The sequence below is a fragment of the Pseudorca crassidens genome, chromosome 5 (genome assembly GCF_039906515.1).
Source record: "Pseudorca crassidens isolate mPseCra1 chromosome 5, mPseCra1.hap1, whole genome shotgun sequence".
Classification (NCBI taxonomy): domain Eukaryota; kingdom Metazoa; phylum Chordata; class Mammalia; order Artiodactyla; family Delphinidae; genus Pseudorca; species Pseudorca crassidens.
The window spans coordinates 90065603-90082447 of record NC_090300.1 but is presented as its reverse complement, the minus strand read 5'-3'; the positions used below and the strand labels follow the sequence as shown (position 1 = coordinate 90082447).

Here is a 16845-nt window from a genome sequence, read left to right as displayed (position 1 = left end):
TCTTGCTTGAGGCAGATTTTCTTAGAACGAGGTAAAGGAGAAGGGTGAAACAAAAACTCAGAAACTCTTGGTGGAGTAGCTTTTAGATTTATTAGAGCATGCATGAGAGTGCTTCTCAGTGACTGAGGAATTTTCCAGGTGCCCCTGAGCTCACGATCGCTCACAGCTCACTTTGTGGGGAGCCTCCTGACTTGGCAGGTAGGGCACACCCTGTGCTGAGGAGGGTTAAGACCTTTGCATTGCTGAAGTGGCTTGCTTGGGAAAGCAGATAGCAACGTCCAGCTAGAACACATTGAGCCCAGGCAGTCCACCCTCCCTTCTCTCTGGGAGAAAACACATCCGCTCTCCTGGCTGAGAGGCTCAGCCGAGACTGGGCTCCATATTCTGTGGGGCTCAGTGCAAAGGGAAAGTCTTCCAAGCGCAGGGCCCGGCACAGCTGCACAGTGTGCATGCCCACCAATCTGGCCTTGGGCACAGCCTTCCAAACTAGTCACTCAACAAGGACTAAGTGAGCCTGGTGCATCCTGAAGACGGTGCAGTGGGGCTTGGGGCGGGGGCATGGAGTGCAAAATCAATAGGTTGTCCGCTAGGAGTTTGCAACTTAGTGTGTGTTGGTTATCACCAACACAAAATTAAATAATGATGAGATAATTCTTTAAAAGCCCAGAAGGCCCTGCACCCACCCAAAGGAAGGAATCCATGAGAGAGCTCACCTTGACCCCCAGGACCCACTGGTTCAGCCTGGAAAGCAAACTGTGGCCGTAGAGATGAATCAGGCATTCTGTCATTGTTTTTGCCACACTACTCGGTCAACAGCATGTATTTCTTCTAGTGTATTTTTCATTTCAGTTATTCTTCAACTGATTGGTCGTGCTTTATATTTTCTAATTCTTAGTTAAAACCGTCTTGTAACTTCTTGCTCTGTGCATCCATTCTTTTCCCGAGTTCTTGGATCATCTTTACGATCATTACTCAGAACTTTTTCTCTGGTAGATTGCCTGTCTCCACGTCACTCAGTTGTTCTTCTGGGGTTTTATCTTGTTCCTTTATCTGGAACATATTCCTCTGTCGTGTCATTTTGTCTAAACTTCTATTTGTATTTTTATGTATGTGGAAGGTTAGTTATGTTTCTCAGCCATGGAGAAGTGACCCTCAGTAGGGGATGTCCCGTGTATCCCAGCAGTACACTCCCCTCTCGTCACCTGGTGGCCAGGGACCAGCTGGTCCCAGGGTAGGTCCAGACCTGTGTTTTTGGACTCAGTTCCGCAGGCTATGTGACTGTTTTTCTTGCTTCTGGTGTCTGCCCCCCCGGTGGGTGAGGCTGGTCTAGAGGCTTCTGCAGGCTTCCTGGTGGGAGGTACCAGTGCCTGCCCACTGATGGGTAGAATTGGGTCTTGGCCATCTGGTGGGCAGGGCTGTGTCAAGGAGCGTGTTTAGAGGTGGCTGTGTGCTCAGGAAGTCTTTAAGCAGCCTGTCTGTTGATGGGTGGGACTGTGTTCCTGCCCCGTTGGTCGTTTGGCAGAGGTGTGCCAGCACTGGAGCCTGCAGGCTGTTGGGCGGGGTCAGGTCTTGGTGCTAATGGCCCAAGCAAGATGTCAGCCTTCAGATGAGTAATCCCGATACGTTCGCCGCCAGCTTTTACGTCCCAAGAAAGAGCCACAGCCACCCCCTGCCTCCCCAGGAGACCCTCCAAGACCAGCAGGTAGGTCTGGCCAAGGCTCCTATGAAGTCACTGCTTTTGCCCTGGGTCCCAGTGCACACAAGACCTTGTGTGTGTCCTCTAAGAGTGGATCTCTGTTTCCCCCAGTCCTGTGGAGCTCCTGCGATCAAGCCCCACTGACCTTCAAAGCCAAATGTTCTGGGGTCTCCTCCTTTCGATGCCAGACCCCCAAGCTGGGGAGCCTGACATGGGGCTCAGAACTCTTGTTCCCGTGGGAGAACTTCTGTGATATAATTATTCTCCAGTTTGTGGGTTGCCCACCTCGGGGTATGGAATTTGATTATATCTCGAGTGTGCCCCTACTACCATCTTGTTGTGGTTCCTTCTTTGTCTCTTGGATGTAGAATATGTCTTTTTGGTAGGTTCCAGTCTTTTCTACTGATGGCTCTTCAGCAGTTAGTTGTGATTTTGGTGTGCTCGTGGGAGGAGGTGAGCTCAAGGTCTTCTCTGCCACCTTATCCCGACCAACAGCATGTATTTCTTATTCCACATTTATTACACCTATTTTTCCTGTGACCCTGGAAGTAATCACTCAAGAAACATGCTATTTTCAAAATATCCAAACTTAGATAAAGGTTGGCCACACTTGGATAAGAGGTTCATGGAAAATTTGTTGTGCTAAGCCCTTGAGCTCATACTATAGACCCAACTCAACTATGAAATTTGAGTTCACAGGCAACATGCACGGGCATCTTGTACCTGACTTGAGTGGCCCAGCTCCAAGATCGTCACTCATCGGTCATTCAGCATTCACTGAGCATCTACTTGCGCCAGGCACTGGTTAGGTTCAGAGGACACATACATGAAGAAGACTTGGTCCCTGCCCCTAAAAAGTTCACAGTCGAATATTGGAATCAAGGGGACAGTGATCCTTTCATAGAAATAAAAGGGCTTTCCTCCCCTGCTCTGGCTTGGCTTGACTAAGAACTTCTTGAAAGTTCCATTAAATGGGAAACCTCTTGACCTCACTGAGTGCCTTGATCACTGAGCTCTCCTCTGGTGACAGCAGTTTGTTTTTGGTAATTAGCTCACGTCTTCTGTGAGAAACCTGATTCCCACCGCTCCTTTTGCCTTGTCTGGGAACCAACCGCACAGGCAGGTGGAGTCTTGCTGTGAACTGCAGTTACGCTGCGCATCAGAATGTGGTGTGGTCGGCACTGAGATGGTGCCTCCAGGGCTTTCTGAGTACCTTTATGGAGAGAGTGTCTGGGTAAATATTTTCATCTCTCTTATCGTATTCTCTATTAGTTTTATTTCCTCTCTTAAATTAAATTAAGCCACAATCCTGAAAACCAAATTTGGAATGCGGTTTTGTTGCACAAATGGCCCGTTTTGTTCAACCACAGCAGTGATTTGGCTCAAAGAGAGTTTTGTTGTTTGGACCGTTGGATTGTTTAGGAAACATCCTGCTTTGGTTCCAGATGGATCTCCATCCTCTCCAGTTTAAATCCCAGTCTTCCTGCCACTGAGCTAAGTCAGGAGAGACCGCAGCCTGGCGTCAGGACCCTCGGCTCGCCCGCATTCCACTGCCATTAAGCCACCCTGGGGACATCCCTCTTTGCCTTAGAAAATCCTTCAGGCATCCACAGATCCCCATCCTTAGCCCTGAGGAAGAATTAGCCATGACATGACGTGTAGTCGGCTCTCTGAATCTGCAGGTGGAAGATCCGAGGATACGGCAGGCCGACGGCAACTGTTGTCCAGCACAATTTTGTATAAGGGACTTGAGCATCCGCCGATTTTAGTGGGGCACCTGGAACCAATCCCCGAGGATACTGGGGAGGACTGCGTAGCTCCTGGGTAGCAGGAATCAGCCTTCTGGTTGTAACCACGGTTCGCAATTGAGCAGAATCTCGGGCCTTTCACTTTTCACTGTGGATGTCTGAGGAGAAGGCGATTCTTGATTGAACTGGAAAACAGACAGAAGCATTCTCTATCGTTGTTCCTTTCAGTCTCCATGAGCTGTGCCGGGACATCTGTGCCTTGACTGTGACCCATTTCCAGCCAGGCTCGGTGGGGCCGATGGGCCTAGCCAAGTTGCCCCCATGTCAGTGTAACAAAAGAGGCTTGTCTGCGATACCCGCACCACTTCATGGAATTCTCTACACCCCGCCCCCTCAGCTTATATACACCCAGCTGAGCTCCCCTTGCAGTGACGCGGGCCACACGTTCCCTCCTGTAAACTCCTCTAGACACCGAAAGGTGGGAGGAAGGACTCGGAGCGCCCCCAGAGCACCCCCAGTGTGTGAGCTTCTTGCAGCTGTTGATTGTGACCAAAGACACTGAGGCACCACCCTGAAGCCCACCCTGAAATGTCGCACTGTCTGCCTCTGTCCTCCATCGAGGCCCAACCGGCCCCTTCCCTTCTCTCCACAGATCTCCAGGACTTCAAGTTAGACGTGCAGCACGTGATTGAAGTGGATGAGGGGAACACGGCGGTCATCGCCTGTCACCTTCCTGAGAGCCACCCAAAAGCCCAGGTCCGATACAGCGTCAAACACGAGTGGCTGGAGGCCTCCAGAGGTGAGCGAACAAGTAGGAGCCCAGCGGCCGGGGCCAGGAGGGAAGCTGGCCGTCTCTGCAGCGCTTCCCAAACCCCCGTCGCCACGCCGGCAGCCCCTCCCCATGCTCGTCAGCTGTCTTCTGCCCTGACATTTAGCCCTGCGGGATCCTGAAGGGATTGGCCTCCGTTGTGGAGGTCCCGTGAACCTGTCGCGGGGAATCTCTTCATCTTTTGAGGCCCTGGCAGATGCTGCTGAGCTGCTGCCATGGATGAGGGCTGAGACTCTCCCTGTGCAAGCTCCCCGCCACCAGGCACACACAGGAGGGCTGCCTGACATACCAGACATTCCTGGAGCTGTGGGGTTCCCTGTTGGGAGATGGGGCTCTTCCCCCGCACAGCAGAGCTGGTAACGCAACCTCTCAACAGTCACAGCTTCCTGCTAAGTGGACGTGACAGCTGGTCCAGCGGCGACCAAGCTTTCGTCCACAGAGTGCCAGCAGGGAGAGAAGCTCTCTCTCAAGGCCAAGTCAGCTTCTTTCCACAACTGACCTGCACCCAAGGCCAAGTAGACCCCATGGCTGGACCCGACACTTAAAAATGTGTCCCTTTTTAAATGTCCTAGAGATTTTAAAATATCTTTGTTAACTTTCTGGTTATGAAAGGGGAGTATATGTTTACTATAGAAAATACAAAAACCTTTTTTTTTAAGGGTAAAAAGCCTAATCCTGCCACTCAGAAATAACCGGAGACTGAGGAGAGTATGAATGTCTATTGTCCCTAGCAGAAGCCTGGCAGTAGCCCCTAGAGAAGGCCTGCCCATCCCACAAGAGTCAAAGGCTTTTTCCTTTCCATCTGGCATTTGCCTTAAGCAGCTCACACCTGGGGCGGCCCAGTGACAGCCAGGTACCAGACTCAATGAGCCTAGACTGCAGGGACATCCAGATTGCCAAGGGCAGGCCACCAGGAAGCTCAAAGCTGATGACCAGTGCTTTGCCTGCCAGGAAGCTAAACACCAACCCAGTCACCAAGTGTACTGTGAGTCGCTGTGAATCTGTCTCCTGTGGAAAGAAGCTGAACTCAGCCCTGGGACCCCACCCCCATGGCACCCCTGGTCCAGAAGCAGACAGAGCCTAGCAGGCCAGCGATGCAGGGGGAAGGGCTTCAGTGGTATTCATGGAGAGGGTGGGGCTTGGGGCTTAGAATATCCCTCCCTGGCTGCAGAAATTCAACAGTGAGATGGCTCAGAGCTGTGACCGTGACAAGAGACTGATGGGAAATTCTAAAGTCAATTCCCTCCTTCCTGGTGGCTTGCAGGAATGATCAGCTCATCTCCCATGTGTGCAGCACGGGCCTCTCAGTCCTTACAAATGGCTCTGAGGCAGCACACGTCATGCTGTTTTACAAATGAGGAAACAGGATCTGAGAGGTTAATGGACTTGCCCAGGATCACACAGTTAGTATGCGGCAGATCCAGAGCTGGAGTCCAGGTCTGGCAGATCCCAAATCCTGCCTCCTTGCCATGGCACGCAAGCCCCCTTAAAAGTTATAAAATGCTCTTCCACAGACCCATGTATGAACTTGGGATGGTGGTGGGGTGTCAGCCAGCCAGTTTGTTAGCTGGTTGGTTAGTGTCACTCCCGACACTTCCGCCCCACTAGGCGTGAGGTTTTATGGGGAGAATAGCATTTTCAGTTTGGGCTTGTTGGAGTTCAGGTATACAACTTCTGACTTGGGCCCTGCCTGCCCCGATCCTTTGTGGGAGCTGCTGAGTGCAGTAGTCTGGGCCCACATTCATCCCTGTCCTCTCTTCAGATAACTACCTGATCATGCCGTCGGGGAACCTGCAGATTGTGAACGCCAGCCAGGAGGACGAGGGGATGTACAAGTGCGCCGCCTACAACCCAGTGACCCAGGAAGTGAAAACCTCGGGCACCAGTGACAGGCTGCGCGTGCGCCGTAAGGGGAGGGTCTCATTGACGGAGGGGGGCTGGGGCCGGAGGGGCATCCGGCATGTGTTGTGTTGATGCTACTGCTGCACTGCTGTCTCACTTCTTCCTCGTGACAGCTCTCTGCAGGAGGACCTTGGGGAGCCCAAGGGAATTAGTATCTTGCCCCACTTGGCATAGGTCATAAGCCCCTGAAGAGCTGTTTGATTCCAAAGCCACAGTCTCCAGGCTGCCGCCTGGGGCTGGGCCACCTGAGGCAGGGCGGAGGGGATCCTCTGCGCCCAGTCCTGGTCCTACACGCTGTCCTTCCTCTCCTTGCCCCTCCAGGCTCCACTGCGGAGGCTGCCCGCATCATCTACCCACCAGAGGCCCAGACCATCGTTGTCACCAAAGGCCAGAGTCTCATCCTGGAGTGTGTGGCCGGTGGGATCCCACCCCCGAGGGTCACCTGGGCCAAGGATGGGTCCAGTGTCGCCAGCTACAACAAGACACGCTTCCTGCTGAGCAACCTCCTCATCGACACCACCAGTGACGAGGACTCCGGGACCTACCGCTGCATGGCTGACAACGGGGTTGGGGATCCCGGGGCCGCGGTCATCCTCTACAACGTCCAGGTGTTCGGTGAGTGTCTTCTGTAGTCCTTCTTTTCCTGGGCCTTCTCTCATCTGCACAGCCTCTCTAGAAGCTCATAAGCTGAGGCTCAGACAGGGTCACGTGCCTTGTGAGAGGTCACGTGCCAAGTGAGTGATGGAGGAGAACTGAGAGAGTAGGAGGCCTTGGATCCCAGGGGCCAGGATGTAGGGGCCCGGTAGCCCTTCCCTGTCAAGACTCTGATGGAGGAGACATGGGACCTTTTCTCTCCTCTACCAACATCATGGGGAAGGAGGGAGCCTTGCCCAACAGCAGTCCCCTCCCCAGCCTGTCTGGGCCTGGACGGAAGGGCTCAGCCTTTCTTACCTCTGCTCTGGTTTCCTGGCAGAACCCCCCGAGGTCACCATGGAGCTGTCCCAGCTGGTCATCCCTTGGGGCCAGAGCGCCAAGCTCACCTGTGAGGTGCGAGGGAACCCCCCGCCCTCCGTGCTGTGGCTAAGGAACGCCGTGCCCCTCACCTCCAGCCAGCGCCTCCGACTGTCCCGTAGGGCCCTGCGGGTGGTCAGTGTAGGGCCCGAGGATGAAGGCGTCTACCAGTGCATGGCCGAGAATGAAGTCGGGAGCGCCCACGCTGTGGTCCAGCTGAGGACCGCCAGGCCGGGTGAGTGCAGCCCAAGGGTCTGAGATTCCAGCTGAACGTTTATAGAACCCTTTTCTCAAATGGAATCCAGCTTAAAACCCCAGTATATAAAATAAATAAAAGTGGCTTTTAGTTGTAAGTTTAAATTTACATTGACTTCCTAATAAGTCAGAAGTGCAGATTTTCAGTAGTGCAGATGACCCATTTAAATACCGTATTTAAAAAAAAAAACAAACCTTTTAAATTGGTTTGCAGAACCTGTGGCTTCCAAGAGTTCCGTGGAACCCAGCTGGACAGCCACTGGTCTAGCACAAAGAAAAGCACCTCTGTCTTTCTCAGTTTGATTCCTTTCAGTTGACATCTACATGGATTGAGCAGTTGCTATTTGCTCAGCACTGGGCTAGGCAATGAGGGGGATGCAGAGACCCTACCTTTCCTAGGGAGGAAATTAAACTTACCGAAGAATCAACTGGAGAAAAATACAGCAAGGAGTAATGCTGACTCATCTGTATCAGGAGCCGACCTCCTGCGCAGGAGGTCGGGCAGCAGAAACTAGTGTTGGCGGAGTCTGTGGACGCTTCCTGAAGGAGGAGCGACCCCTCCTGCCTCTGAGAATCTCAGACGTATTTACATTCACAGTTCGCACCTCCAGGTCCCCGCAGTGGAGCAGGGAGAGGCCCACACTGTCCCATGGTGTGGATCCCACAGTGAAGGGGACACGTCCCCACACCCACACAGAATGTGAGGAAAAGGACGCAGGCTCCGGCACCTCAGGAGCAAATTGAGATGGTTCGCTCAGACGCACCTGGTGCAGACACAGGAAAACAAGCCGGCGGCGAGAAGCCCGGGCAGGGGCGTCCGGCTGCCTTTCCCTCCTGGCCAGGCTGGGGCACAGCCCTCTACCCCCACGGAGCCCGGCTGTGTGTCCAGGGGGCTGATGGTCACTTCACGTCCTGAGCCAGGGGTTCTTCCTGCCCTGGCAGCCCTTCCCTCTGACTTCTCCCTGTTTTCTCCATGGAGACAACAGCTCAGCAGGTGGCCAGGGGACTAAGGGCTCTTCCTTACCTTCTCCTTCTGGCTCTGTCCTCTAGGCACCACCCTGAGGCCATGGCGGGATGCTAAGCCGGCCACTGCCACACCTCCTGTGCCCCCGCCCGGACCCGGAAGCCCTGCCCAGATGCCGAAGGGCCACCCAGGGGCCCTGAGGCCTCCGGCGTCGGCGCTGCCAGCGCCCTGGCCGTGCCTGGGAGAGCAGGGGCAGGCGGCCCCCGCCGAGGCTCCTGTCATCCTCAGCTCGCCCCGCACCTCCAAGACTGACTCGTACGAGCTGGTGTGGCGGCCTCGGCACGAGGGCAGCGGCTGGGCACCGATCCTCTACTATGTGGTGAAACACCGCAAGGTATGGTGTCTGGCATTACGCCTGCCTCTCGCTGAGGCTGGGCAGGGGCCTCCGCCCGCTCGCCATCTCCCCTTGAGCTCCTGAAGCCTGGATGAGTCATATCTGCTGCTGACCGTGACCTTCTGATCCCTCCGGCGTGCTTTCCCACCACCTCCCAGGAAGCTGGTTGTGAGATGGGCGTCTGGGGCCCTAAGAGGCCCGGGAAGAAGCCGTGGGTGTGCTTCCAGGTCTGAGCCTCGCACACCAGCCTCTAGTCCCGAGGAGAGTTCGTAGGCTCCCTAATGACCACCCCAGTCCTCCCCTCTGCCGTTCGTTGTTGATGTTTTGTTTTGTTTTGAATCTAAGCTCTGCTGGTGCATACCTGCAGGAACCCGGGTGTGGCAAGCTAGCTTCAGAGCCAGGAAAACAAATATCTGTGAGCAAGTGTTTTCTCTGAGGGCTACCAAATACCGCCTCAGTTCTCAGGATCCCTCCTGGCTCAGCTTTGACAAGCAGGCCTTTGAGCTAAAAGCACATCGTGTTGTTCAGACCTCAGCTATTTCTCCTTGGCAGGAGGAGGTCTGTCCAGGTGGATGTGTTGGGAGCTCTCAGGGAGGGATCCGGCCCACCTTCTTAGACACTCTGCCCTCCGAGACAGGACGCAGCCCCCGGGCTGCCACCCCCCCCCCCCCCGCAACCCCCGTTCAAGGCTGCACTCTCACCTGCTGTGACCCCTCAGGGGAGAAGGACATGAAATTCCCCTTAAGAAAATATCCTTGAAAACATTTCTGTTTATCCCAGGTGCATGCTGTTCTTTTCCTAAGGGCATTAGACAGTAGAAAATTATTCTTAGTGGATTTTTTAAATCTTATTTGATAAGTAATAATGTATTATAAATGCCAGGTTTTATTATGCATCTCTTTAGTTGTTGCTAACAAAAGTACCATGTGCACTTGGTAGAAAATACGGAAAATGTAGGAATGCGGAACGAAAAGCATTTATCAACTTGCCTCCGTCTCCAAAAAGAAACAAAACCAGCGAAACTCAGTGAAAGGTGCCGCCTGTGCAGAAGCTGTGCCCCTGCTCCGGACCCCGACAGCCCCGTTGTTCTGGTCTTCCTCTTAACACGCTCTCCGAGGAGACCTCCGGCCAGGACAGGTCCACAGAGGCACCTAAGGCAAAGCCGCCTCCTAGGTGGGGGTCGAGAGGGGGCAGTTTCTAATTAACCCTCGGCCTGCTGGCCTCTTCATAGGCAGCCAGCAAAGGGGGTGGATGAGTTTTTAACAAAAAGCCGTGTTGTTCAACCCAGGTTATGGGCAGGGCTGGTCCTAATCCTCACTTCCCCGTGTAACTGGACACCTCCATCTGCAGAGTTGGAGACAAAGATCAGGGCGGGCCAAATGCTCGTGGTCCCCAGGAGGCAGGAACCAACATGAGAGCAAGAATAATATTTTTCGGGCCAATAGGTGGCCATGAAACGGCCTCACCAAGAGGCAGGCTGGCAAAGGCCACACGAGGTGATCCGGAAACGCCAGGCTGAGGCCGCATTCACCCTCTCAGTATGCGTGACAGTGACTAATTACCGTTCCATTTCTTATTTTCATTTCTGAGCCCAGTGGAAGTGAGGCCAGCGCTAGGAGGCAGAGGGAGAAAAGGGGCACAGGGGAAGTGAGACGATGGTGCCCCGCTGGGTCTGGCTTCTGTTCGCCTCTGGCCCGTGGGGCACTTGGAGCTGTTAGGTGGATGTTGCCAAGGCACAATTATGTCTTGAAAGCAGTTTCATTCTTGAGGGACTAACGTGTCTTCAAGATCATCACACAAGAAAGGATTTTGAAAGCAAAAATCAGCATTTGGGTTTTTTTTTTCAGCCCCTCCCCTCTTGCTGGAGACTGGGAGTCAATTCAACTCATTTTCACTTTTTCACATGCATGAAGCCAGCTTTCATTTCCTGGTGCATCTGCAGACCCTGGGCTACTGTGTTTGGGTTTCCAGCACCACTGGGGATTCTCAGTTTGTAAAAAGTTCTCCCTTTGGAACAAGTCCTGGAAGCCTGACGTGAATGAGCCCAGACCATCCCTGTCCCTTGAATAGTAGGTTTTGTTCTATTTTGAAATATTCTGCTTGGGGATAAGAGCTTTTCCTACCAGCTGTTTAATTCCTTCAGCAAACCACAGCTTCAGGCCCCAGCAGGCTCGCGGAGATGTGCACAGTTAGCAGTGAAGTCTGTGTCCTGAAAGGTGGGTGGGTGAGATGAAGCAACCTCTCGGCAACGCCTGTCCGGAAGCCTGGAACTCCTTTTTTTTTTTTTTTTTCTTTAAAGAGCCAGGAATTTGAAGCCATTAAAGATTAATCTCTAATGGTTACCGTTCATCCCCGGCTTTTAAGTCTAAGCAAGGCCTGAGGGCAGGAGCAGAAAAAGGAGGATGAAATCCTCACCGAGCGGAGGAAGAGGGGGCGCGGCATGTCCTTGTTGGGAACCTACTGTGTGCCAGCTTCAGCGTTCGACACGTCACGTGAATCGTCAGATTTAAACTTCAGAGTAACCTGAGAGGTTTTATTTGCTTCATTTTAGAAAAGAAAAGCTTAGGGATCAGAAAGATTAGGGAACTTGTTCAGGGTTACACAGCTGGTAACCTGTGTGTGTGGTAAGAGACACAACCCAGATTTGAACCCAGGATTTTCTGGCTCCCAGACTTCCTTTCTAGGGTAGGTTACGATGATGAGTTTGATCTCTGGAGTCAAGTCAGGGTTTCTGTGCTCACTGGCAGTGTGGTCTTAGACAAATTACTCATCTCTCTAAACCTCAGTCTCCGCATTTGTGAGGTGGGAACAATATTAACACCCATCTCTTGGGCTGTTGTCGTGGAGGCGTGTTATGGTGCATACAGTGTGCTTAGCACCTAGTAACGCTCAAAAAATGTGGCCATTTCTATGATGCTTTTATCATTCTCATCATCATCTCATTAGATTATAAACTAAAGGTACTGTGTGTGTTTGGTTTAAATAGATCGAGGAGAAAGAAAGTTAAATAGGGAGGTTTTTACACTTGATCTTAGGCAAAAGGCCGGGAAGCGATAGGGAGGTTTTTAGAAAGAGAGAAGGTCTTTGGAGAAACTCTCAGCAATGTCGGCTGGGCATTTTGACCCTCCCCACAGAGTTTTGATGAGATCATTAGATGAGGGGTCAGGGAGCCTGACTTTATTGTCCCAGCAAGGATGGATGTCCCAGAGCCAGCAGGAACGGCCTGCCTTCTGTGGGGCCACCTCTCCCCCAACCTGGCCCATTTTCCCTCCCTTTCTTCTGTCCTCTTGGGCTCAGTTCTGCTTTCCTTGCAACCTACAGCCCACCTGTAGCTCCAGGCCAAGATGCCGGTCCTTATACCAGCCACCTTCTCCAGCAGGTCACAAACTCCTCTGACGACTGGACCATCTCTGGCATTCCAGCCAGCCAGCACCGCCTGACCCTCACCAGACTCGACCCTGGGAGCTTGTATGAAGTAGAGATGGCAGCCTACAACTGTGCAGGCGAAGGCCAGACGGCCATGGTCACCTTCCGAACTGGTAAGGGTCCAATGTTGCCCCCAGCTTGGGGCTTCCATGGGCCTGAGCGGTCCTACCAGGCCAGGTGGGCGTCCTGCTCACCTTGCCCCAGCTTTTCACCTTGAACTTCATCTTCCTTTCAGCTCCTGCCTCCCTCCGGTCTGCATGCCTAGGCTGAGGTCCCACCTCGTATCAGGACAGGCACCAGCTGGCCTCTGGCATCCCTTTGCCCCTTTCACACTCGGGGGCCACGTGCAATCTCACGACTGTCGGGCAGAGCTGGAACTCAGACCACACTTCCAATGTCCTCTATTATTTCCATGGTCTTGTCAGACCCCCTGGCAGAGCTTCAGGCGGAAAGGACTGTGTGGAAAGAGAGGCCTAATGCACACTCCCTCTCGTGCTGATCTCAACCCATTTCTACCCAGGACGGCGGCCCAAACCTGAGATCGTGGCCAGCAAAGAGCAGCAGATCCAGAGAGATGACCCTGGAGCCAGCCCCCAGAGCAGCAGCCAGCCGGACCACGGCCGCCTGTCCCGTAAGCCCCCGGCAGCCCCGAGGGCGGGAGTGACGAGCAGTCAGAACTGGAACCAGGTCCACCGCCTCAGAAGGCTCACTGCTGCAGGTTGAATGCAGTCTTGAGTCCCGGAGTCCTTGTGACATTTTCCTGGCCTCTCCCCAGTTAACCACAGCGAGGCGATATGGATTGGAGCTTTTCAAGGGCTCCTCCCAGGAGAGAGTGACCCAGAGAGCCCTAGGGAGATCTGATGTGGCCACCAGGGCGTGAGGGCTGTGGGGTGAAGCTGGCCCCCATCAGGAACAGGCCAGGTCTAGTCACATTGCAACTATCTTCTCATCATGTCCTTTCCTCCCACTTCCTTCCTCCCTTGGGTATGGTCTCCTGCAGCCCCAGAAGCTCCAGACAGGCCCACTATCTCCATGGCCTCTGAGACCTCAGTGTATGTGACCTGGATTCCGCGTGGGAACGGCGGCTTCCCCATCCAGTCCTTCCGAGTGGAGTACAAGAAGCTGAAGAAAGTGGGGGACTGGATTCTGGCCACCAGCGCCATCCCTCCCTCCCGGCTCTCGGTGGAGATCACAGGCCTAGAGAAAGGTAGGGCCCTGGCCACTGCCCTCCCTGGTCCCCCAGCTGCCCCCGGCCCCCTGGAGGAGAAGGGAAGCTTTGGGGGGGTCTTCTCTCTGCTTGTCGTCCACCCACCACCAGGCTCCTGTGGCCACTCTTGGTTGTGTTACCTCAGTCCCACAAGGCCTTCCTTCTCCCTCCCTCTCTCCATAATTGGTCCCAAGCCACCTCCTGTGTGTTGCGTCCTTTTTTTTTTTTTTTAACTTTTTATTTTATATTGGAGTAGAGTTGATTAACAATGGTTTGTTAGTTTCAGGTGTACAGCACAGTTATATCCTTTTTCAGATTCTTTTCCCGTTCAGGTTACATAATATTTTTTTTAAAACTTTTTATTTTATATTGGAGTATAGCCAATTAACAATGTAGTGATAGTTTCAGGTGCACAGCAAAGTGACTCAGCCATACATATACATCTTTCCATTCTCCCTCAGACTCCCCTCCCATCCAGGCTGCCACATAACATTGAGCCGAGTTCCCTGTGCTATACAGTAGGTCCTTGTTGGTTATCCATTTTAAATACAGCAGTGTGTACACGTCAATCCCAAACTCCCTAACTATCCCTCCCCCGCCCCACCCTTCCCCCCCTTGTCAGTCTGTTTCTGTTTTGTAAGTAAGTTCATTTGTATCTTTTTTTTTTTTTTATCCACATATAAGGGATACCATATGATATTTGTCTTTCTCTGACTTAACTTCACTTAGTATGGCAATCTCTAGGTCCATCCACGTTGGGGCAAATGGCACTATTTCATTCTTTTTTATGGCTGAGTAATATTCCATTGTATATAAGTACCACATCTTCTTTATCCATTCCTCTGTCAATGGACATTTAGGTTGCTTCCACATCTTGGCTATTGTAACCAGTGCTGCAGTGAACATTGGGGTGCATGTATCCTTTCGGACCATGGTTTTCTCTGGATATATGCCCAGGAGTGGGATTGCAGGATCATATGGTATAGCTCTATTTTTAGTTTTTTAAGGAACCTCCATACTGTTCTCCATAGCAGTTGTACCAATTTATATTCCCACCAACAGTGCAAGAGGGTTCCCTTTTCTCTGTGTGGCTCCTTTCTAATGAGGGTAGGAGTGCTTAAGTCCTTTGGGGCTTGCTTTTGGGGAAGGGCTGCCCAAAAGATCCCTCCAGGTCCTGAACCTGGATGGGCTGAAGGGGAGGGAGATGGTGTCTCCCAGCCCCCAGGTTCAGTGAGTGTCTCTCCCCAGGCACCTCCTACAAGTTCCGAGTCCGGGCTCTGAACATGCTGGGGGAGAGCGAGCCCAGCGCTCCCTCCCGGCCCTATGCTGTGTCAGGCTACAGCGGCCGTGTGTACGAGAGGCCCGTGGCAGGCCCTTACATCACCTTCACCGATGCCGTCAACGAGACCACCATCATGCTCAAGTGGATGGTAAGTGGCCGGGCGCAGCCAGCAGCGGAAGACGGTGCTGAGCTCCATGTTAGGTGGGAGCTGGACGCTGCAGCCCGGGCAGGAAGGAATCACCTTTCTCCCTTGGCTCATCCTAGGCTGCTACCCCTTTAAGTGTTCCTCCACCTTCGTACCTGGGAATTGGGCCAGAGGGACTCAACCTCACAATACCCAGGAAACTTCAGACGGGACTTAAGTCTTTGAAGAAATGACCATTTGTTTCTTGTCTCCAAAAGTTAGGGACTCCTAGGCTAAATAAAATAATGAGCGATCGCCACAGCACTGTCCAGAGAGCCTTGGGGAGATCATCAGAAATGTTTGTCAGGGTCTCCAGTGAATTTTTTACTAATTTTTATTGGAGTATGGTTGCTTTACAATGTTGTGTTAGCCTCCACTGCACAACAAAACGAATCAGCCATACACACAAAGATATCCCCTCCCTTTTGGACTTCCCTCCCATTTAGGTTACCACAGTGCATTAGGTAGAGTTCCCTGTGCTGTACAATATGTTCCCATCAGTTGTCTATTTTATACATAGTATCAATAATGTATATGTGTCAGTCCCAATCTCCCAATTCCTCCCTCCCACCCCTTTCCCCCGTGGTATCCATACATTTGTTCTCTACATCTATGTCTCTATTTCTATTGAGAATCAGCCATTCTGACCAGTGTAAGGTGATACCTCATTGTAGTTTTGATTTGCATTTCCCTAATAATTAGTGATGTTGAGCATCTTTTCATGTGTTTGTTGGCCATCTGTATGTCTCCTTTGGAGAAATGTCTATTTAGGTCTTCTGCCCATTTTTGGATGGGTTGTTTGTTTTTTTGTTATTGAGCTGTATGAGCTGCTTGTATATTTTGGAGATTAATCCTTTGTCAGTTGCTTCGTTTGCAAATATTTTCTCCCATTCTGAGGGTCGTCTTTTGGTCTTGTTTATGGTTTCCTTTGCTGTGCAAAAGCTTTGAAGTTTCATTAGGTCCCATTTGTTTATTTTTGTTTTTATTTCCATTTCTCTAGGAGGTGGGTCAAAAAGGATCTTGCTGTGATTTATGTCATAGTGTTCTGCCTATATTTTCCTCTAAGGGTTTTATAGTGTCTGGTCTTACATTTAGGTTTTTAATCCATTTTGAGTTTATTTTTGTGTATGGTGTTAGGGAATGTTCTAATTTCATTCTCTTACATGTAGCTGTCCAGTTTTCCTAGCACCGCTTATTGAAGAGGCTGTCTTTTCTCCATCGTATATTCTTACCTCCTTTGTCATAGATTAGGTGAGCATAGGTGCATGGGTTTATCTCTGGGCTTTCTGTCCCGTTCCATTGATCTATATTTCTGTTTTTGTGCCAGTACTTGAATACCGTAGCTTTGTAGTATAGTCTGAAGTCAGGGAGCCTGATTCCTCCAACTTCACTGTTCTTAAGATTGCTTTGGCTATTCGGGGTATTTTGTATTTCCTAACAAATTGTAAAATTTTTTGTTCTAGTTCTATAAAAAATGCCACTGGTAATTTGATAGGGATTGTGCTGAATCTCTAGATTGCTTTGGGTAGTATAGTCATTTTCACAATATTGATTCTTCCAATCCAAGAACATGGTATATCTCTCCATCTGTTTATGTCATCTTTGATTTCTTTCATCAGTGTTTTATAGTTCTCTGAGTACAGGTCTTTTGCCTCCTTAGGTAGGTTTATTCCTAGGTATTTTATTCTTTTTGCTGCAGTGGTAAATGGGATTGTTTCCTTAATTTCTCTTTCTGCCTTTGCATTGTTAGTGTATAGGAATGCAAGAGATTTCTGTGTATTAATTTTGTATCCTGCAACTTTACCAAATTCATTGATTAGCTCTAGTAGTTCTCTGGTGGCATCTTTAGGATTTTCTATGTATAGTATCATGTCATCTGCAAACAGTGACCGTTTTACTTCTTCTTTTCCAATTTGGATTCTTTTATTTCTTTTTCTTCTCTGATTG

The 16845-nt window shown here is 51.4% G+C and overlaps 1 protein-coding gene across 8 annotated transcripts in view; it reads left to right on the top strand.

Moving 5' to 3' along the window:
• Positions 1–16845, top strand: part of BOC (BOC cell adhesion associated, oncogene regulated) — a 261869-nt gene that overhangs the window by 234525 nt on the left and 10499 nt on the right. For 5 of the 8 annotated variants that reach the window (XR_010943738.1, XM_067738890.1, XM_067738889.1 and 2 more), the window contains 9 exons: positions 4097–4243; positions 6036–6179; positions 6497–6790; positions 7149–7421; positions 8492–8799; positions 12176–12338; positions 12746–12856; positions 13226–13432; positions 14681–14862. Coding sequence is in view for 7 of the 8 variants with exons in the window: in XM_067738890.1 (XP_067594991.1) it covers positions 4097–4243; positions 6036–6179; positions 6497–6790; positions 7149–7421; positions 8492–8799; positions 12176–12338; positions 12746–12856; positions 13226–13432; positions 14681–14862 (1829 nt within the window). In the remaining variant the exon portion in view is untranslated. The remainder of the gene's footprint in view (positions 1–4096; positions 4244–6035; positions 6180–6496; positions 6791–7148; positions 7422–8491; positions 8800–12175; positions 12339–12745; positions 12857–13225; positions 13433–14680; positions 14863–16845) is intronic. The other 3 variants (XM_067738892.1, XM_067738893.1, XM_067738894.1) reach the window with 3 other exon arrangements.